The 22,723-nt window shown below is 36.2% G+C and overlaps 3 protein-coding genes across 3 annotated transcripts; all 3 read right to left on the bottom strand.

The window, feature by feature from the left end:
- Positions 1 to 183: 183 nt before the first annotated feature.
- dok1a (docking protein 1a) lies at positions 184 to 5,194 on the bottom strand. The gene is made up of 5 exons (XM_052545042.1): positions 5,034 to 5,194; positions 4,138 to 4,437; positions 3,802 to 3,874; positions 2,506 to 2,678; positions 184 to 1,787 (listed from the first exon to the last, which is right to left on the bottom strand). The coding sequence occupies exons 1-5, from the start codon at positions 5,088 to 5,090 to the stop codon at positions 864 to 866; spliced, it is 1,527 nt and encodes a 508-aa protein (XP_052401002.1). The 5' UTR covers positions 5,091 to 5,194; the 3' UTR covers positions 184 to 863.
- A 3,995-nt stretch (positions 5,195 to 9,189) lies between these two features.
- LOC127949716 (polyadenylate-binding protein-interacting protein 2B) lies at positions 9,190 to 12,780 on the bottom strand. The gene is made up of 4 exons (XM_052547202.1): positions 12,614 to 12,780; positions 11,371 to 11,528; positions 10,048 to 10,221; positions 9,190 to 9,894 (listed from the first exon to the last, which is right to left on the bottom strand). Exons 1-4 carry the CDS (start codon positions 12,618 to 12,620, stop codon positions 9,838 to 9,840), a joined length of 396 nt encoding a protein of 131 aa, XP_052403162.1. The 5' UTR covers positions 12,621 to 12,780; the 3' UTR covers positions 9,190 to 9,837.
- A 2,611-nt stretch (positions 12,781 to 15,391) lies between these two features.
- Positions 15,392 to 22,470, bottom strand: LOC127949321 (uncharacterized). Its single transcript, XM_052546421.1, has 8 exons — positions 22,191 to 22,470; positions 17,436 to 18,337; positions 17,066 to 17,346; positions 16,526 to 16,666; positions 16,265 to 16,390; positions 16,098 to 16,139; positions 15,854 to 15,988; positions 15,392 to 15,662 (listed from the first exon to the last, which is right to left on the bottom strand). The coding sequence occupies exons 1-8, from the start codon at positions 22,247 to 22,249 to the stop codon at positions 15,474 to 15,476; spliced, it is 1,875 nt and encodes a 624-aa protein (XP_052402381.1). The 5' UTR covers positions 22,250 to 22,470; the 3' UTR covers positions 15,392 to 15,473.
- Between the last annotated feature and the right edge of the window lie 253 nt (positions 22,471 to 22,723).

Below are 22,723 nucleotides of genomic sequence, written 5' to 3'. Positions count from 1 at the left end.
TAGGCTTAACCGTTTGTTTATAGCTTTTTCAATAGCCTATTCAACCCAGATGGAAATTGTTTATAAACTCATTGTTTCAAATCTGTTTATGGATACCTCAATTATTGATTTTAATTTTAACTGCTTTGAGCTTGGCTGAGATGAGATTTTAGCCATTGAAGCCTTTCAGTGAAAGATGCAGAGTTCATAACATAATCATTTAATTCTGCTGTGGTACACCAAGAAAATACATAATACATGCAACATATTTGGGCTTGTAAAACAGAACAAAAATAAAATACATATGTGTGTTTGCGTGTGTGTTTGTGTATATACACACACACACATTTTTCATAATGTGCATCGTTACACACATCAGTCATCATTCCACAACATCTTGAAGTACGGATTAATAAATAATGAAATAGTGGGGGGAATATTATACATTTCATACATTAAATATTAATAGATACTTGTGAAGACTTTATATGTGATTCTGGAGCACAAAACCAGTCATACTGGTAACAGGTATATTTGTAGCAATAGCCAAAATACATTGCATGGGTCAAAATTATAGATTTTTCTTTTAGGCCAAAAAACATTAGGATATCAAGTAAAGATTGTGTTTCATGAAGATATTTTGTACATTTCCTACTGCAAATATATCCAAACTGAATTCTTGATGTAATATGCAGTGCTAAGAACTTAATTTGAACAACTTTCTCAATACTTTTTGCACTCTCAGATTCCGGATTTTCAAATAATTGTATCTCGGCCAAATATTATCCTATCCTTACAAACCATACATCAACAGAAAGCTTATTTATTCAACTTAATTTAAAAATGACTGGTTTTGTGGTCCAGGTCACATATTACAGATTGAATTAAATCATTCCAAGGTCCTCAGAGACGACCTCCAGTGTTTGGCTTAGCTTCTTTTCATGGAAAGGCTGCGGGGTTTTGGGTGGTTTGTTAACTTTGCTGTAGATGGGTTGGTTCTCCTCGTTCATTTTGTTTTGTTGAGAGTTATTGTTTTGATTTGACTGTACAATCTCAGGTACACTATAAATGGGCTCCTCAGGCTTCTGGTCAAGTCTTTTACTTGTGTTTAGTTCGACATGGCCGTACACCTCAGAGTACACAGGTTCTTGCTGCTTGCCATTGTTTGGAGTTGTTTTGACAGGACGGCAGTCAATCGTGTCGGTAGGGTTGGCTTGGACACAGTTGTCAGGTTTTGGGCGAAAGACATCTGCAGGATCAGAATACACTGGTTCTGATTCATCGCTATGATGAGACTGGATAGGATCTGTCTTTATATCTGCGTACACAGATTCATGACTGCCTATTAAAACTGCAGGATTTGAATACACAGGCTCAATCAAGCTAATACTGCCACTGGGATCTGAGTGTGTGCTTTTTGAGGAGCTAACGGAATCTGCAGGGTTTGCATATATAGGTTCGGTTAAGCCAATAGCACTTGCAGGTCTGTTCGAGAAAGCATATATGTTTGGGCCAAGGACATCTGCTGGATTAAGGTTCAAGGGCATTTTTGTATCTGAAGACTGAGGGCTGTTGCTGCCCTCCATATCAAGCAAAATAATACTTTCTGGGCGTCTGGGCAGGGGTGAGCGAGGAGAACGAGAACGTGGGGAATGTGGCGAGTGCCTGTCTCCAGTAACAGCGAGGCTCCTCTGTTGGTGGATAGCCGACTCAATAAGGCGAAGGATCTCGTCACTCTGTCTGGTCTCAAAGTTAAAGGTCCCAGGGCCTGATTCACAACGCCTGCCCGCTTCTATAGAAAACAGCATCTAGAGAGGAACGGAGAGAAAGTCACAAATATTTGTAAGCACTCATTTAACATAAGTTACTATAAGAAAAAAAGAGGTGAGTGTATTAGGCTATATGTCATTTTAACATACAATTTTGTAGAGTATTTTTATTTTTTTTTAAGAGCCAGAGCAATCAAAAGTTTGGTTTGGTAGTTTTTGGTAGTCTTTTCTGGTCACAAAGTCTGCATTTAAAAACAAAAACTAAAAAAATAATGTTGTGAAATATTATTACAATTTCAAACAGCTGGTTTGATTGAATATATTTTAAAATGTAATCTAATCCTGTGATGCCAAAGCTGAATTTTCAACAGTCATTACGCCAGTCTTCAGCATCACATGGTCCTTCAGAAATCAGAAATATGCTGATATTATATTTTTTTGTAACATCGTAAATGTTTTTACTGTCACTTTTGATCCGTTTAATGTGCCCTTGTGGAATAAAAGTATGAATCGTTAAAATAAATTCTTACTGACCCCAAGCTTTTGCCTGGTAGTGTATAATTATAACACATAAAATAAGAGTTTGAGTTTACACAGTATTCAACAAGAATATGCATATACCTTTTGCTTGATGTTTTTTGTTTTTCTAATAAAAATATGAGTCACAATTTATCATACAAACAGAAGAATCACATCTGTTTGTATTTTATTTAAATAATCTGCTTCAATTTATATCTGTTGTATTTTTTGTGCTGACCTTATCTCGGCCATAGCGACGCAGCAGCTTGTATGGCCACTCCATTACAGTCCTCCTGGTCTCCAGATCTTGAAGAACTAGCATGTCCTCACCAGCTTGTAGCCAGTATTGTCCTTTCAGGCCACATCGAACTGAAGCGTCGTTCTGCAGTATAACCACTTTAAACTCGCTCACTAAAATGAAAGAGACACCGGGATCAGAATTAAACATAAAAAGCTGTAATGCAGAGGTCAACAGTCAACATTTGTGTTTTAAACCAGATCCGCATCAAGGTAGTTCAGTGTTGTCTGTTGGTTTGTAAAAAAAAAAAAAAACAGTCTTTATACAGCAATAACATAGGGAGTGGTAAGAGTGGCCTTCAAAGAACATGTCAGCAGTGTTGCCAACAGTGTTGCCAATATATGTATGTATATGAGGTCACGGGCCTACGGCAGGGTGTGGCCAAGCAAAAAATAAAAAAAATAATAATATTATATATATATATATATATATATATATATATATATATATATATATATATATATATATATATATATATATATATATATATATATATATATATTTATTTTTTTACTTGGCCACACCCTGCTGTAGGCCCGTGACCTCACATTTGTTCTCAGTCATGCGCCTTTGCAGTGAACACACCAGTGTGCCACGCCTGCCATGATACACACCACAATTTCATTATAAGCACCAATCAAGATGGCTGAGAAAAAAAATAATATGAGCAGCACTTTAGAAATTGCTGATTGCAAGAACCTGCATTTAAAGACTGGTTTCAGCTTATTATGGGAAATGCATCAAAAGCTATAGAAACAGTCACAGAAACAGACGGTTTCTTTTGTACAGAATATGAGGAAAGCCTCTTCATAGATGATGACCTGTACTGTGAAACCCACGCTCATGCCCAGGCAAAACCACCTGAGAGTCCAGATCTTCTCTGTGTTCTTCTGATGACATCAGGGAACCAACTACTCAGTGCATGAACATCTTGTTTTAACCACGGACACAAAAGTTATACCACAATTCCTGCACAGTCATGTCAACCAGATACTGAGAGACAGTGCATCATCGTGTCGTGTGTTTTTGGAGAATTATAATATCTCTTATCTGGTGTATCTGAGCAGTATATATATACTTTCCTTTACCTGTACCAAATTTACCTGTATTTACTTTGTTTTCATATTGGTGACTTATTGTGAAAAATTTAGACTGTAAGAGTGGTTCTAGTGATTTTCTGAGGGAGGGAACCACAGGTCAGCATGAATGAGACATTTGACCACTGTTTGCACTTACATTGTTCTCTGGACATGTAGATCTGATTGTCTTCCATAAGAGGCACTGGCTGTGGTGCACTTTTAGTGTGTTTCTGTGAAATTATAAATACAGTGAGAAACACAACAGCAGGGAGTGGAGTCAAGGGTACTGAACATTAAATAACCAGCTATGTGGCATTTTTCATTGTATTAGGATCATGTATATAACTTTATACAGCTTAAATGGTTCGTTGTTTCATACTGTTCAAAGCTTTTGGGTCCATTTTTTTAAATAGATGTTTTTGAAAGAAGAAAACCGGACCCCAAACTTTTGAAAAGTAGTGTCTAATAAAAACATATCTGCAAAAATCCGAACCTGAAAGGCAATGTTACATATTATGTCCACCCATTCTCCACAGCTTTCTTTCTCTGCTGCAAACACAAGCCTCTTGTCCTCTGTCTCCACGCAGAAAGCAGCCATGTTTTCCCCTGGACACGCCTCTGCATGAGGAGGCAGCTTGACGACAGTCACACAGTCGGCCAGACGGACAACTTTCTTCTCTGGAGGTCGTCTGACCACCACAGATGACCGCTCACGAACGGCCTCCGATAATTCTAACCGTGCAACGCCGTGCCGACTAGCTGGAACAAGGGCCAACCAATATCGCTTCCACTTCTGTTGAGAAACAAATATAACATTATTACTTATATTTATTATTTTCCTTCATCCATGTTTCTGCAATGCAACGACAGTGATATTTATCACATTTAATAAGGTCTAGTCCATTAGGTGGAACTTGTGCTTCAGGTAAAGAACATCCCTCCTATCTAGTTAAACATGAAGTGCACTTTCATGAGGGCGTGGTTTTGTCAATGGAATGTGCTGTAATACAGAAACCAAGGCAGAGATGTTCACACCAAGTTTCAACTTGTAGAGGCAGTCTCTTTCCATCTATCTCATACATACCAGAGAGATCATGCCATGGCATGGTGAGATATATTAAAAAAGGGAACAATCAAATATTATCAGACTTAAAGTCATTGTATATATTTTATATGACTGCCTTACTTTGTTTCTCCAATCTTTCTGAATACTACAAACCATAATAACCACAACAGTAGTAGGTGTAACATCACTGTAAACAGTTTCTGAACTATTTTAATAAAATGGTTTAATTCAGTAGTTTTAGACTTGAGGTTGACAAACACAAAAACACATCTGCTTGTTTTTAATACCAAAAAATAAATGGCAACGCTCTAATGATGTCTTACCTCGCCGTGTTTCTGATGTTGTAGGTAAACTTCTCCTTGTTTTCTGTGTGTGTCCATGTCTGCTTACTCTGACAGCTCAAAAAAGTTCTTTAACAAATGGTTTATCCTTTCCAAGCACAATCTGTTTCCTCCTTTAACTGTTAACACATATTACCAAGCCTATTACATGAGTTAAGAGCATTGTAAACTTAGACTCCACCTCTTAAAGTAAAAAAAAAAACAGCCAATGTTGGATTTAGTGCAATGACTATTCACTAGATTTATGTCTGAATTATAAATTTGAATGTTTTTCTTATTTCCTGAACATTTATGGCTCAGTTTGGCCTAATCACAATATATAAATAAACATCAAACAGCTGGATAATATGACAATCTTCTAAAAACCTTTAATTATACTATATAAATAACCTGCTTTTTGGTTTTGGAGTGAGCATCTTCACTTTATACTCCACCTCTGAATCACTCTCTACAGTTGAACATTGATTAAGTATAAATAAATGTATTAAGATAAAAATATGATTTCGTTTTAAATTGCTAATTAGAATCATGCCCATTTTAAACTATGTACTTCAGAACAGCAGAGGGCTGTAAAACTGCATTAAATTGTGTTCTATATTTTTGAGGGAATGAACTTCACTATTAAATCAGCAAAAGTAGATGGAGCAGTTTTTAATATTGAAGAAGCCTTGTGATTCCAAAGTGTTTCCAAAGTTGGATTAGTTGGGTAACCCAAATAGTGCTCTAATCAAATACATAATAAAATGTAAAGAGTCATACAAAGAAAATTGACCTTCTGGCTTTGGAATGGTTTAGGCTGTCAAGTAAATGGAGTGACCACAAGACAAATTTTTTTTATTTGACTAAGTATGTACTCTACATTTATTTAGTGTATTTATCTTGACAGTATTTTCATATGGTGACCAGTTTTCATCATACAATATATATGGGGTGCCTTTTTTGCTTTAGACTTTGGGTAAAATCTCATTTAAAAAATATTATATTTGCACCATTTTTAATCAAAATGTATTTAGAATATATTTTTTAAAACAAAATATTTTTACCCTACTGATTCTTCTTAAATTTCTCAATAACTGAATTTATGTGATCATTAGGTTACACAACTCGGATATGAACAATTATAGTGACACAATATATTGACATTTAACATTTTAAAGCATTTAAAATAAAGTATGTTTCTTTGGAAACCCTCCTTAAGCAAACACAGAGCTAGCTGAAACATTTTGTACAGCCTCCAAACTTCATTTCAGAAGTATTATACATGCACAGACTGGCACACAGACATAAACTCACAGCCTCACAGACAAACTCAGTATTATCTTATGTGTAGTGAGCAATAGTCTATGAACAGTCATTCACATAAACATCTTTCAAAACTATTACTTATTGAAGGATTAACCTGTCATCATCCTCCAACATAATTCAACTGTTGAATGTCAGAGCATTAAGGTAGAAAGAAATAGCCACAACAGTGTGTCCAGACTCTTGGTCATCACTTCATCGTGATTGCTTTTCATAATTGTTCGACAGAACTCTGGGCAAATTTATAGTGTTCACAAAAAAAAAGTTTTATAAAATGATCAAATTTACACTTCAGCCTTTAAAGTCAAAATATTAATTAAGATATTAATTTAAACTATTATCATCAATAAATTATTAGGTTAAATAACACAAATTAGGGGTGTGCGATATTGATTAAAAACAGGATGGAAATGAATAATTTCCATCAAGTTTTATGAGATTTTTTTTTACCTTTAAGTCATTTAAGTCACAGCATTAATAGAATTTATCTTTGCAATGCAGAGTAAACAAAGAAGCTGCATTAGAAGTGTCATTTACATGTATTTACACACGGTTTAATGCAGCTTAGTTACAGTTAACCTGCAGTTACAAATGCATTAATAATGTTTTAATATTTTCAACATAAAATACTGAAAACTGATGTTTGGAATTATACATATAAAAAGAAAAGATACCACCACGCCAGTAGGCAGCAAGTCACTGTTAATAAGTGATTGAACTGAATCATTTAAAGGTTGATTAATTCAGGAACAAAATAGGGTCCTTTTGTTCAGAGCTGCAAAACAGCGATGTGGCTGGGTTTGAAATGATTTTTTTTTGTTTGTTGGAGAAATAGACCAAAAACAGGAAATATTGTGTCTAAAATCTCTTAATATTTAGGCCTAATATTAACAACCATTTAACTGTTATTTAAAATCTAGATCACATTTGTAATCACGCTTGCTTTTAGAGAAACAAAAACAGCTCTCTTCATGTATAAAAGCACTGGACATGGAATGTGCAGCGCTCATGTTTATTCAATAAAATCATAATATTAGCTTTTTTTTTTTTTAAGTTTAATCGTCACATTGAGCCATATCGCAATTCTGGTCTTTCTGTCCACACATTTAAGAACTCTTGATATTATAATCAAGACTTACAAGTACAATTTAAGACTTTTCTTAATACCTCTGGGGCAGGTTATCTTGTTAAAAAAAATCATGGTAAATTACCTTATGGTAAATAATTGCATAGCCAGCAAGGCAATATAAATAGCTTAAAAGATTAAATGGAGTAAAAAGAAACTGATGCAACACTCTACAATTATATAAATACAACATCCAAGAAATAATACAAACCTTTTTTCCAAAAGGTGGAGCAATTTCGCCATGACATGCTTTTCATTCTTAAGTGTCTGATTAAGCAACACATTGCATGTTTGTCTGCAATTGGTAGTCCAAATAGAGCTCTAAGCAAATATATAATCAAATGTAAGCAGTCATACAATGAAAAATTAATGTCTAGGCTCTCCAGTCAATGGAGTAACCACAAGATAGACTCTGGGGAAAATCCCTCCTTTCACTGTATTAAGTTAGAAAAGGTACTGCTAACAATTTACAATATACTGCATCTGTCAATTATGGGAATAGTGCACCGAAAAATGTAAATTTGCTAAAAAATAAACGAAACCTTTTACTCAGGCCATCCAGGATGTATACGAGTTCATCAGAATCATTTGTTGAAATGTAGCATTATATCACCAATGGATCATCTGCAGTACATGGGTGCCGTCAGAATGAGTCTCCAAACAGTTGATAAACATCACAATAATCCATAAGACTCAAGCCTATCATTTAACTTCTTGTAAAATGAAAAGCTGCATGTTTGTTATTAACAAATACATCAAGGCAACTTCAAACAGTTGTTTACTTCAACCATAATATTGCTTTTTCCAATTAAAAAAAGCCAATTAGTCTGAAACAGGAGAGGAATATGCACAGATCAAGCACCTATTTCAAGCAAGAACAGGCCAAAACATTTACAAACAAATATGCTGGTTAAATTTTGATGTGAGTGGAAAACAGGGGATGGACCTTCTCACTGGAAGAGAAGTTGTTTTGGTCAGATGTGACAGTTTAAAGTTGTGTGGATGCTTTTATCAGCTGTTTGGACTCTTATTCTGACGACTCCCATTCACTGCAGAATATCCATTGGTGAGCAAGTGAAGTAATGCTTAATTTCCCTGAATCTGTTCTGATGAAGAAACAAACAAACGAACAAACATACTAAATATTGTAGAAACATTATTTTCTGTAAAGTTGCTTTGTAACGATTCGTATTGTAAAAAGCGCTATACAAACTTGAATTGAAAACTCATCTACATCTTGAGCGACCCGAGGATGAGTAAATTCAAGCAAATTTAGATTTTTGGAACAATGCTCTGACATTCATATGTCATGATATAGACAAATTATTTGGAAAAGAACCCATTATGTTGCATCTGAACTTGTTTTTTCATCAGAATTTTAGAATACTGAAATAGCCATTTAGCTCAGTGGTTCCCAATCCTGGTCCTGGAGAACCCCCAATACTGCACGTCTGAGATATCTCCCTATATTCAAACACACCTGATTCAACTCATTAGTGAAGACTCCAAGACCTCAAATGTTTCAGATGAGAGAGACAACAAAACCGTGCCATTTGATGCTTTTAATCTTCTGCAGGCCTCTAATGACCAGTCCATTGTTGCGTGAGGAACTGTAAAATCTCACTGGTCGACTAGTTTATCTCCTCTGACAGATAGAAGTTTACTTTATTTTGAATGCACAAACACAAAAAGACATCATGGGACAGAACATCATGTCCAAGAGGGAACCTGCTTGTTTTATTAGATTTTTTTTTCCATTTTTGTTAATGCATGTTGCACACTGTGACAGAACAACGAAGGAAGGAGAAAAGAAACCGGAAAAAAAGTTTCTGTGAAAATCCCTCAAAAGTTGTCAGCTGCCACCAGTTCAGTCCATCATAGAATGGTCCACCCGTCAACAGTCCTTGTACTGTCAGGTTTCCTTTGTCCTAACCCTTTCCCCTCCCACTCTTATGACACACACCTCCCCACCAAACTTCCTTTGAAAGAAAAAAGAAAAGACAGGAAAAAAAGGAGATGGCAATGAAACGGGGGCAATCTGCTAGTCACTATCACAATAGTGGAAACCACATAACTGTTCCTCTGAGATTAATACAAAGATCTTCCAGGAGAACTAGTCACAATCTGCAGCGGTCCAATAGGAACATTACACTGAGTAACCCGCCCACGTTATTCATGGAGACAGACAGAAATAAAAAGCTTATAGAAGAGCATCCAGCAACCCCACCCCCCACCCACAAGCCCCACCCCATCAAAGCCCCACACAACCCCAAGAAGATTGAAGTATGTGTGAGGGTGACCCCTGGCCACCAGCGGTCACATAATGTCTCTATAAAGGAGCCCCTAACTGGAGGGACTCTAGTATTTCACGCCTGGAACAAACTCCTTGGCCTCTGGGTTCAAGCTGCTCTTGCGCTGTGGAAGAAAAAAAAACAGATAAAGTACATAATCACAACGTTAAAATCTCACCAATGTTTATTTGAAATCTACAAAGTGGTTTCCTTTCAGGAAGGATTTGAGATTTGTTTCGCTTAACTGCAAATCGAATCATTACGCCGTAATACTTACTGCAATGTCTTCTGCGTTTCCGTCGCTGACCGACAGCCCGCTAAGCTGCTGTTGGATCTGCCCTACTCCAGAAGGAAGGTCTCTGGCAGGAATGAACCAATCCTGATCCTCCTCCTCCAACATCTCCTGGAAACAGCGCTCAAGAAACTCCTGCTCCAACAGTTCCTCCTCCACCTGCAGCAAGATGTCCGAGCCATCAAAATGTAGTGGTCATTGGCTACTGTATGAATTCATATTAGACATGCAAGTAATTCAGCCGATTATGCCAAGGTTTGTTTAAAATGTGTATGAATTGTAAGGTTCTTTTGACTTGCTGTACAGTTACAGATGGAGAGAACACACACTGCAAATTGTGGGGGAAAAAAACAAGCAAATCAAAAAACAAATTAAACTGCAAATGTGAAAACAAATCGGACGGAGTAACTTGAGACATGGAGTAACAACAGTCGTGGCAGTCAGTATGCAGCAACAACTCAAACATGCTTGCTCTCAGTCTCTCAGCCAATCTCATCAGATTATTTTGTTGATATAGCAATAAACAGTGGTTTCAAAAAAAAAAGAAAAAAGAAAAGTACAACACAGGAAACAAATCAGCACTAACATACACTATCAGCATCATTAAAAAAAACACCATATTGCATTAGCTTCATTCACTTAAAACCATCCCCTACACTACAGTTCTCAAATCTCGCTCTTGCATGTGGCCAAAAAGGAAAATGCTGCCTTTTATCGCATTGAGCCAACTCGGATGGCACTGACACAAAACACTATTGCTTCATAAGTAACATGACCAACCACAACGCGGCATGACCGCAAAAGGGATTTGAAAACTACAGCACAAGGCAAGATTAATTAACAGTGAATGATTTTTGCTACACTAAATCACCATCCACTTCTCTTGGAAGGAAAAGGAAAACTCTAGCATCCAGCCTAAACTGCTGTTCTCAGATTTGGGCTGATTTTTGCATGTGATTCGTCTTTTCAGGCAAATGCATAAAAATGACACCTTAGCTGACTAAACATGTAAGCTCAGTTTATTGAGAGTAGATGGTGCTGATAGAGAAGTGGAAATCAGATTTGTGTACTCTGTTATATTTACCAAACAACAACAAATACAAGAGCAGCTTCTGGGTTTTTCTCAGCTTTTCACTTTCATTTGATTCTAAGCATGCGACGAAAATTTTGAATCTTTTTGGTTGGCCAGTTTTAGTCAAATAAAAGCGACGAGAACACCTCACCGCAAAAAAAATGTGGCATTGACTACATGTGACTAATGTCTGTGACAACCACTCATATATATATATTTATCAGGTTCACACTGACCTGTCTATTGTACTCCTCCTCGTTCTCCATCCACATGTACTCTGCGAAGGGGTTTGCGTCCCCCTCCTTGTGTCCATTGACCACATTCTCATCCTTCCCCGATCCGCTGCCTCCTCCTGGCGTCTTTGCTACCTCTGGACTGTTAATATCAGCAGGTTCTGGGGGTGGAAAAAGCTACATTAATACCAATACTGATCCCATTCTTAGTTCATAGTATGAAAATTTATGGGGCACTGGATCCAATTAGTTTAGATTGTACACATTGTAAAACTTCACTCATTAATGTGCATGTGTCAAATGAACTATTCAAGTTAAAAAAAAAAAACATACACATTCAAGTCATTGTTATCACAGTAAGAATGATTAGCTCCTCTCTGTTTGAGTGTTTTAGTGCATAAACACAAAACTTGCTAGCAAATTAGTGGTTACAAAATTGAAGGCGCTGTAAATGCTTAAGCTCTTCTAATACCTGCGACACGACACAGTGGGTAAACACACGGTTTAAAGAACATTATATAACTACCTGTTACTAAATATCGGTGTGTTGCATAAATGAGACAAAGAGGAGGTCAGTCGACACCATCTTTCTCCACATGGATGTGATTCATTGTAACATGAGGCCTGGTTAAGGCTCCAGAGAAAACCATCTATAGTATAAACCATTTAAAAAAAGTCTCCAATCAAAACGGATTCATTTTTTAGCTGCAAGATGTGTCATATCTTCGAATAAAACACTTGATCTAACTTTACGTTTGTGAGCGTGTATCGCGAAGCTAAGCGTGTTAGCTCGAGCCATAACAGGAACAGCAGTCTTTCCACGTGAAAATTTTTTTTGCCTGGCGTTGCCGAGCCAAGTTTTCATGTTATTTCAATCCTACTGAAGCAGAACCGGACGCCAGTTGTTTGAAATAGTTAGGTTTTAAAGGATTCGTGAAGTAAATAAGGGAGCATGGTGGATGCTTGAGTGAGTGAGTTAGCCACACGACTGACTGCATCACACACATCTCACTAGGCCTCCATCTACACTGCGCTTTACGCGAACTCGGTCAAGAGCGCATATAACGGCGTAATTAGCTATAGATTGCACGCTAAATGTGTCGATTTATTTCTGTGTGGCTACTATTCGGATTCGGCGATGGCTACCATTTTACAAAACAAAGCGTGAGACCAGCACACTGCACTTACAAAGTCAAAAGATTAAACATGATTCCTTTTGAAGATTTGGGCTGTTAAGAGGACTTACCCGGCATTGTAACGCTTCTGACCCTCTAAATCTATCGCCAAATAAATCGACTAAAGAAGTAATTTTCCTGTTTGCAGCGACAACCGTTACCTGGCTAGATTTTAACCCTACGTCAGAGTGCTCATGTGGGCCTTTCACACAAACATGTCGCTGGCGCCTCCTGAGGGTCATCGTCGGTATTTACTCGGAATGGCCAGGAAGCTGTCGCATGCTTTTCAAGTGAATGATTCTAACGCATTGACCTCTTTTGCGTAATTTTAGAAAGCTAGATCAATTCGCATTCATTCAGGTGTGATTTTTAAGAGCCATTAATAAAATAAAAATAAAAACGTATCTATGATTTTCGTAAATGTGTCAGTTTCTTGTTCTCTCCTTAAAAAAACACACACATTAGAACGTATTATTACACATATTAGTTATAATTAATATGTGATTTATTTTTTTATTTTTTTGAAAGGCACATTCGGGAGGGTTTTACCTGTATGCAAATCCAGTGGAAAAATACTTGGTTTTACGCCAAAACATATCTCTTTGCCTGTACTTGAATGTGGCTTGGGTAGGAACATTAGAGCCTGAATGCACAAGCACTGACAAAAAACAAATGTAAGAACATTGTTGTTTTATTTGGACAGATGCGCTGACATAGCTTGCATAAAGCATCATGAGGTGTAACCTCTTATGAAATAGTGTCATCATTAACCCAGATTTTGATCTGATATAACACACTCAAATGTTTAACAACCTAGTAAGTGATTTAAAAAAATAATTAGTACAAAGACACTCATTTACAGCATTTTAAGATAAAGAACAAGGACCCAGATTTTAAAATAACTCCCTGCTGTGCTGAATTACTTACTACACAAGCTGCAGATCAACTACATAATGACTGCTAATAAGGATATGTGAACAACATCAACATATATTCATCATTCTGATCACAGCGCTCCCTGGTGGTCTAGTGGTTAGGATTCGGCGCTCTCACCGCCGCGGCCCGGGTTCGATTCCCGGTCAGGGAACGATAACTTTTAAATTAAAAACGTGCCATTTGATTTATTTAATCTTCTGCATGCTTCTAATGACCAGTCCAGTTTTGCATGATGCACTGTAAAATTTCACTGGTCTACTGGTTTATATCCTCTGACAGATATGAGTTTACTTTAATTTACTTTATTCTACATGCACAAACACAAAAATACATCATGGGACAGAACATCACGTCCAAGAGGGAACCTATTTGTTTTATTCGAAGGTTTTATTTTGTTCAAAATAAATAATTTTCCTGCTTGCAGCGACACCGTTCCCTGGCTAAATTTTAACCCTACGTCAGAGTGCTCATGTGGGCCTTTCACACAAACATGTCGCTGGCGCCTGGCGCCTCCTCATACTCGGTATTTCATAAGATGATTACAAAATGGTCAGGAAACTGTCGCATGCCTTTCAAGTGAATTCAAAGACGCATTGACCTATTTCGAGTATTTTTAGAAAGCTAGTTTCATTAACGCCATTAATGAAATTTCAGATTTTAATTCATGATTTGACCAGTGATATATTCATCGATAGACCTATAGCGCTCCCTGGTGGTCTAGTGGTTAGGATTCGGCGCTCTCACCGCCGCGGCCCGGGTTCGATTCCCGGTCAGGGAACGATTATCTTTTACGTGTAACCCAAAATGATCAGTCAAACAATATATTTTATTTCGTTTTCAAAAGGTTTGGGACACCTAGGATGAGTAAATGTGACACAGGACCACAAAACCAGTCATAAACGTCAATATTTTTTAAAATTGAGATTTATACATCATCTAAAAGCGGAATAAATAAGCTTTCTATTGATGTATGTTTGTTGGGATAGGACAATATTTGGCTGAGATACAACTATTTGAAAACCTGGAATCTAAAGGGTGCTATAAATTAATAAATAAATAAATACAAATATTGAGAAAATTACCTTTAAATCTTTAAATAAACTTTTTTTCAACCTTTAAAGTTGTCCAAAGGAAGTTAGAAATGCATAGGCCTATTACTAATCATAAATTAAGTTTTTATATATTTACAGAAGTAATGTACAAAAAATCTTCAAGGAGCATAATCTATATCCTAATGGTTTTTGGCTTAAAAGAAAAATCTATCATTTTGACCCATACGATGTATTGTTGACAATTGCTACAAATATCTCTGTGCTGATTATGACTGGTTTTGTGATCCAGGGTCACAAATGATGAAAGAATTATTCATTTTTAGATGTCCCTTCAAGGCCAAGTGAAGTGCATTGTGGTCTCTCACAACTCTCAGATCTTACTTGCATATATACAGGAACATGTTTTAAACATGAATGACATCCGGCTTGTGGTTTTTTATCCTTTTTGGGCTTGATGGCTCCTAGTACTTTTATTGTATGGGAAAAAGCCCAAATTCAAATTTCTTGAAAATTATTAAATATAAATGTGATTTGATGTGAAAAAATGTATCCATCTATATTATTTTTGTATTTATTTATTTATTTATTTTTTGTGGGTGAATTAACTCTCAAAAACTGTGATCCGGGTTTGTCACCTCAGTGATTTTGACCTTTTTAGCAGTAGCCTATCTAACAATCAAAACAATGTTATATAATTTAATATACAATCTATAATTTTCAGAACATCTGATGAGCTGAACTTTTCAAGTTCATTGCTGGATTTTTAAGTATAACTAAATGTTCCAGACTTAAAGAAGTGTTAACTTCTGCCGCTCAATAAATATATAATTTTATAAAAGGAGAAAGACAAACACATAATACTTCTTATGACATTGTTTCATAGTATTTTATTACACAGATAATGAAAATAAACGATATTTAAGGGGACAAAACTGTGAAGATATTAGGCTGAATAGACCTCAGATGTATTTTTCTGTACATTGCATCCTCTGACGAAAGACAAATGATGGTTGTGATAAAGACAAGGAATTTTTTGAGACCACTCATATACAGATAAAGCAACAGAAGCGGATTCCATCTCTAAAACCATCTGGATGCTGCTGTTGTTCACAAGGCACTGACCAACATCCACCTTGTTATGAAGACAAAACAAAAATATATATCAATTCACTGATAGGTTAGACTCAAATAGTCAAATATGTGAAAACATAGATGCCTGAAATAAAGTCCAACTATCAAATGTTATTACATCATTTCCAAACAACCTGATGCATTTGAGTTTTTCTTATTATATATGCTGTTAAAACATTTTTATTGTTCTACCTTGCTTTCATGAAGTACCAGAGCTCTGTAAACTTGTCCAAAAGGCTTTAGCAGCCGTAGCACTCCTGAAGCAGCACTGGGCTGATTGGGGACATTACATACAACCAGCAAATGGTCCAAAGCTGTCAGCAACCCCTAAAAGACAGTGGGACTTGTTCAAGAATAGATTAAAAGTGTTATTTTTATTATCATTAAGTTTTCATTTGAATATTTGAAATGGCTCCAGAACAAGTGATGTACTTGCATTTGACAATGATGGCCCGACAAAAGCATGAAACACTGACACCTGAAGTGAAAGTATGCATTAAACTCAGGAAAGTAAATAAACAAATGAAGTATTTATGAAGTATAAACCAAAAAAGTAATTATGCGAGAAAATTTTTTCATTTATTCATTAGTGTGTCAACTCACAGGTGAACTAAAGTCAACAGTTTGGGACACCAGCTCCAAACTTTGCTGTCTCATGTGAACTGGGATAGCAGAGTAAACCTTCACCATCTCCTCGGCTGAGAATGAAGCTGGAAACACCAGTAAAGCCTGGAATACATACACACTGATATAAAAGTGCTGTATTTTACTGGAAATTACTTTAGAAAAAAGGTAAAAAAAAAAAAAAAAAAAAAAAAAAAAAAAAAAAAACAGGTGTAACATGCATCCTAAAAAGACACATACCTTCTTCCATTCTAGACAGGTTGTTGTGTAAACCTCGGTTGCCATTAAAACCTCAACTGGTTGACCAAACGGAGATGCCATTTTGATGAGTTCACTCTGAGAGTAATCAAAAGGGATTCCAGACACACGAATCATACCCTTCTGTTGGAAAACAAGGGAACAATAAGAAAAAAAGTGAACTGCTTTGTTAAAAGAGAAGAGTTCGTAATGTTTCCTAATGTAAACATTGCAACTCTCAGGCCACCAGAGGTCTCTCTTTCACATTTGTTTATTTGTCATCCGGGACTCTCACTGCTAACTATTCGAGATGTCTGGTATTTTCAACCAGTAATGTTGAGGCTAAACTGATACTTTAATGACTTAATGGTGGCATTTCAATCATTATGGAGGTAATGATAACTGTTCACACTAGAGAATAATAAAATAAACCTTTATAAAACAGCTTCAATAAGAGTTTTGCTTTAAGGGCATGATGTTCTGTTTTCACCTTAATGACACCAATAATCATCAGTATTTAGGCCTATACCTCCCAGAACTTACAGTTTGTGCTGATGTTCTTGCAGTTGTCTTATTTACTGGCATCTGAATGTTGATTGATTCAGCGGCTACTTCTGATTTTGCAGATTTGACTGGAAACTGATGACCTTTTGTCATGGCATTGTAAGTGTTGGCTCTGTGTGGAGAGGACAAGGGTTTTCTTGTTGTAGAATGTATTGCTTTATTACAGTCTAAAGAGACAAAGCTGTGCCTTATGCTGCGTTTTGATCGAGGGGGGATATAGACTGAACCAGTCCTCCAGCCGGAGTCCTCAGCAGGCCGATCTATCAGCAGATAGATAGATAGATAGATTAACATTTTAGATGATGTAAGCTGCACTGTTATTGATATGTTATATGTAATAATAACTCACATGATGAATGTATTGTTCTTAGTGTTCTAGATTGGGTCGAGAAGCGCTTATAAATTACTTTAGCTGGCCGACATCTTTCAGGGCTGAGAGATCTCTGACCGTTTACAATCCTCCGATTCCTCTGTTCCCCATGAGTGCATGACGACTCTCTGGATGATTCACCATGATCAGATGAGATCCATCTAGCATGGCCATATTCAATGTCCTTTGTTCCTTTGTGCTGTTGAATATCTTGTATAATGAAGGGGAGATTCTCTGTTGTTAACTGGTTGTCTGGGCAGTGACTGAGTAATTCTAGATCCTCAAGAGAAAGGCCAAGGCTGGTTAAAGCTTTGATCAGACTTTGTGCTGGATGCTGGAGCATTGTTTGTTGCTTTGGCTCTTCTTCAGGAGGCATCATTGCTTTGGCTGTCACTGACTGGTATTGGGAACATTGTAAATGGTTGGGACTGAATCTAAAAAGAGCTTCCTCAGATGTGGTGTTATTCATGACGGGACCTAGTGTTTTCTCCTGAATAATCTCTTTTGCCAGAAGTGCATGCCTCTCTTTTCTAGCAGTGACTGAATTAATTTCTGTGACTGCTGTTGAAGGATGCCTAACCATGTGAGGTGTGGAGTACATGTTTTTAAACCCCCCTTGGCACTGGTGCATGCTAAAAAATGAGGATCTATTAATGCCAATAGGCTGTAAGGGATTTAAAGGAACAAATGGGTTCCCATTACCACTATTATTTCCGGATGCAACATTATGAATCAGGTTCAAAATTAGCTGAGCTTCAAGTTGGGCTAGAGTCAACAGGGAAGCTTGTGCTGTTCCAAAGAGTGGAGGCACACTGGAGAAAACACTTCTCATCTGAGACAAACCCACTGGCCTGGGATTGATTTGAGCAGCTTGTGGAAGTCTGTGCGGGGAAAACGATAGAAAAACAAGAATATCTGAATCATTCAAACTTGTACATTCAGCAATATTCATTCAGCATATTTGTTTTCTGGATCTATTCATTTAGAAATGATTGAAAAGAAAGCCACATTAAATTAATGTTCATAATTTATTGTTTATTTTGAAGTAGTAATTATGATTTGAAAAACTTTTCTCTGGCATTTAAAGTGCTATGGGGTAGCCAACATATATATAAAAAAATAATAAATCATAAAAACAAACACTTTGTATCAAAGAGAGTAATAAAGTCTCTTAAATATCAGGTAATTTTACCTTTTTATGACAAGGCAAGCTTATCTTAGGGTGTAATATGTCATGTGGTACAGCTCCCGAGAACATAATGATATCTTATAAATAATCTTTACGTATTTATTTATCATTTATGATATTTTGTGATAAATATATTCATTTTCTTTTTAATCTACGGTCTGCTCATTACTCAAATGACAATAGAAAAAAACATGTGTTGATAAGTTTAACATTAACAACTGAGCCATTAATTCTCATTGATGCTCAACATTTGCTCCCATAAGCTTATCATAATATAAACTGTGAAGTAGTTCCTTAAAGCTTAGTGAAAGTGCAGCTAGTCTCAATAGAAGAGAGGTCAACTTCCTGAAGGCTTTCCATCAGACATGTGCTCACTTCATTACGTATAATTAATAACACGCCAGCAGGGTGTTCTTCAAACACTGTGACAACATGTCCTTGTAACATGAGCAAGAGGTGAAAGACATTTGTCTAGTGTAAAGTACCACACAGCTGCCATAGTTCCACAGCCACAACCACATGGTCTCCAACATGTGTGCTCTCTCCTGGACAGATTTTGTATATTGGGTCATCTATTTAAGAATATTTTTTAAAGAAGTGTTGACAAAACACAAATTATTCAAAAATCTGTCCAAGAGAGTGCAAACATTTGCTGAATGTCCACAGTTCAATGCATAAAATTAATAAATGTTTCAGTTTTTTTGTGGAAACATGCACCTGTTCACATAAAAATTCTAAAAGTATGTTAAAAAAAACTGTACTTAACCAATGAAGAGTACAATTTCATGACTTAAGTACACATTTTAAAAGCACACTGTAATTTTTTTCTTAAATCTTTGCATTTAACTGCAAAATTGCATTTGATATAAATGTAATTATAACATTTTCATTGACTCTTAAATGACATGCAGTCAAGTGCAAGTAACCATTTCATTCGGTTCTCACTTAAGTACATTCTGTAATAAGTACTCTTTTTAAAAGTATTCTAAAGTGTACTTCTTTTTCAAAAGGGTATTGCCAGTGCTGGAAAGTGACAAATTCGAGCTTACTGTCTGGTGGCCAGTGCGTAATTCTAATGAATAAAACTAAATGTTAAAGTTAATGTTGTTTAGCAAATCTGTCAGGAGAGTTGCTGACACAGCAGCTAATTCTCTAAGATGAGACAAAAAGTTAATGCGCCAAAGCACATTTTGTCAACTCTTCACATTTGACTTCCTGATGAAATATTGGCTACTTTAGATGATCTGTTTGTCCTTGGTGCTGCTGTTGAAGCTAAGCAGACTCTGTGGTATCAAATGAACAGTGTGTTTAAGTCGGACAGATAAGAAAGATATGCTAGGTGACACATTGGAAGTAGAAGACAAATGTAATTGAATTCAAAGCAGTCAGAGAGATTCCATTGACTCCCACTCTGCATATTAGAGAGCAACATTTTTTTAAACCGTATTATTTCAACAAACTAGAACAGCGTATGTTCCTAAGTGTGATCTCTGGCCGCAGCTGACCTGTAACTGAAATATCAAGTGTAACAAGAATCAGCATCTGCCAGCTTGCTTTCCTAAAGACATCATCTCAGAGTAAGACTCACTCATCGGTCACACATCTATTTAAGAAATCTTATTTATAGATATGATAATCTGATGCAGGATCGCTCCCAGAAGTATGTTCATATACACACATTCAGCAGATTCATACATTCATCAACTTTCACATAAGGACTAACAGCAAGGGAAGTCATGTAAATGTCATGATCTGTTTGTTATTGCAGGGATCGCATGGTGGCCTGAAGACACTGTGCAACATGTTGCTCAGCAGATGGTGCTAAGTTAATAAGCTGATCTGATTTACAACTCCTGGACAGATATTCATCGTGTTGTCTTCATTCCTGGAAGGTGGGAACACTGGAAAAGTCCATGCTGGTCATTCAAGGGCATCCCATTTCATTAAACTAAACATAAACGTGATGATAGAATGACAGTATTCGAAAACGAACAATAGTCCTGCTCTATTATATAGGATATGGGGTTTTAGCACCTTCTGGAAAGAGACCAGAAGTATCTACGCTGTTAACTCATAGAAATGTTAATGACCCAGCCCCTCTAAAAGGCCATACATACTGAATTACACAAGCCTCGCCTGAAAAAGGTCTCTATTACATCTAAATATGGAGGTGGGGGGAATCCTGTCGCTCTGGTACATGACGTCCTCAAACACATTACCCAGAGCAGTATATCCTCTGTTGTCAGTGCTTGTAAATCTGTGCTATGTACTCCATGAGATACTGGACAGGACTAGAGAAGGGGAATCTCATTTATCCCACTCTCATCAATTTCCATGTGTGTACCTACATAAATAAGATGTTTTAAATATAAATTTAAATAAATAATCGACATGTGCCCAAATTATGTCCCAACATCAAATTATTATTTTTTTCTATCATGTTCAATTATTTCCTTAAATGTCTTCACTATGTTTTGACAAATATCAGTCTATAATAATATAATATAATATAATATAATATAATATAATATAATATAATATAATATAATATAATATAATATAATATAATATAATATAATATAATATAATATAATATAATATAATATAATAGAATATAATATAGAAATACAAATTATTGGATAAAATGTGAAGTAATTTGTTGTAAATTGGAGATAAAACTGAAAATTGTCTGTCTGTGGGCAACAAGAGACAGAAACATGCATGTGATTTTGACTTGAGAACAAATTTTAAGGCTTTGACACACTTGTCTTGTTAAAGTTCACAATGGATGCAAAAAAAAATTCTCTGCTTTTTCTCGCTATTCTCTGGACGCCAAAACAGTTCACAGTCATACTATGCTTGTGAATAGTGACTTTTGACTCATGGTTTCTTATCCAATTAAGGTTTTGTTTCTTTAAAACCTCTCAGGACTGATACAGAAGCATAACAGCTATTTTCATCTTAAATTAGAAAGTAACAAAGCCAAGCCCTATTATAATACCTCATATTCTGATAAATGATATCTGCCTGTCACATCTAACTAGCAATAGATTTGTACCCTGAAGTACAAATTAAATGAAAAAAGATCATGATATAGGTCAAAATAAGAAATATAGTCACATTGTGAGAAATATAATATGTGTAATTATGAGAGAAAATGTCAATAGTGAAACATTCTCGGCATGAGAAAGTCACAATAACAAGAAATAAAGATGTAGTTGTCAGATAGGCATAATAGGCATAATGTGAGATACAAGGTCTTATTAATAGATAAAATATGATTAATTTCATGTATCCCATTCAGAGAATGTAGTGTGGCACTGAATAATATAATAAAGGATCATAGTAGAGTGATGACACCAGCTGTCAACCCTCAAAATAAACACCTCTCCGTTAGAAATCAGCTATAAGCTTTATAACAAGATAGAGATGTGAAAAAGACTGTGTGTTTAAATGTATAACAGTATGTAAAAAGCCTATTTCAAAATAATTAGAGGTCTCATTCATTCAAAGGCACTTCTAACAAAATCCTTATAAATACTCACATGTTGGCTTTAGTTAAAGTTGAGCTGGAGGTCATTTTTCTTCGGAGTGAATTCTTCATTATTTATCACTTTAGATTTTTCTAAACTGTTCCTCCTGATTGTCATTTCAGATGAACACCAAAAACTACCATTTGAACATCATTATCACACACAGATTATTTAATCCCAATTCAAAATGTCCTTTGGCTCCCTCTTTAAACACTATCCTACTCCTCACTCCAGTCAGACACACACTGTAACACATTCTTTGGTCTGACATGTTTTCATCCCCCAGACTCTCACACATGCTTGCCCTCCCAACACCAGCCCCTATCATTTCCCTCAAGGCTTTCCTCTTTGCTTTGGGAGCACCTCTGCAGCCATACACTCTCTCCTACACACTTCACATGATTAACTATACATGACTAGGTAATGATCAGCACTGTATTTTCAGGGGTCAAGTTAAAAAAAGTGGAGAGCATAAATGACTTGATTACAGGATAGATCTTTAAGGTGTCATGCATCGTTTAGTTTTGAACGCTGTTATACAATGA

The sequence above is a fragment of the Carassius gibelio genome, chromosome B1 (assembly GCF_023724105.1).
Source record: "Carassius gibelio isolate Cgi1373 ecotype wild population from Czech Republic chromosome B1, carGib1.2-hapl.c, whole genome shotgun sequence".
Lineage (NCBI taxonomy): Eukaryota > Metazoa > Chordata > Actinopteri > Cypriniformes > Cyprinidae > Carassius > Carassius gibelio.
Note: the sequence above shows the minus strand (reverse complement) of the source record. Positions and strands in the feature narration are given on the sequence as shown.

Excerpts from the sequence above, each read along its gene's own strand:
- dok1a (XM_052545042.1), bottom strand. The coding sequence starts at position 5,090 with ATGGACACACACAGAAAACAAGGAGAAGTTTACCTACAACATCAGAAA. Across the intron at positions 4,438-5,033 it reads AACATCAGAAACACGGCGAG|AAGTGGAAGCGATATTGGTT; the intron begins GTAAGACATCAT and ends GTTTCTCAACAG. Across the intron at positions 1,788-2,505 it reads GTCGCTATGGCCGAGATAAG|ATGCTGTTTTCTATAGAAGC; the intron begins GTCAGCACAAAA and ends GTTCCTCTCTAG.
- LOC127949716 (XM_052547202.1), bottom strand. Across the intron at positions 10,222-11,370 it reads AGGAGGAGTACAATAGACAG|GTGGAGGAGGAACTGTTGGA; the intron begins GTCAGTGTGAAC and ends ATCTTGCTGCAG. Across the intron at positions 9,895-10,047 it reads GAAACGCAGAAGACATTGCA|CGCAAGAGCAGCTTGAACCC; the intron begins GTAAGTATTACG and ends TTTCTTCCACAG.
- LOC127949321 (XM_052546421.1), bottom strand. The coding sequence starts at position 22,249 with ATGAAGAATTCACTCCGAAGAAAAATGACCTCCAGCTCAACTTTAACT. Across the intron at positions 15,989-16,097 it reads TCGGGCCATCATTGTCAAAT|GGGTTGCTGACAGCTTTGGA; the intron begins GCAAGTACATCA and ends ACTGTCTTTTAG. Across the intron at positions 15,663-15,853 it reads TGGTACTTCATGAAAGCAAG|GTGGATGTTGGTCAGTGCCT; the intron begins GTAGAACAATAA and ends CTTCATAACAAG.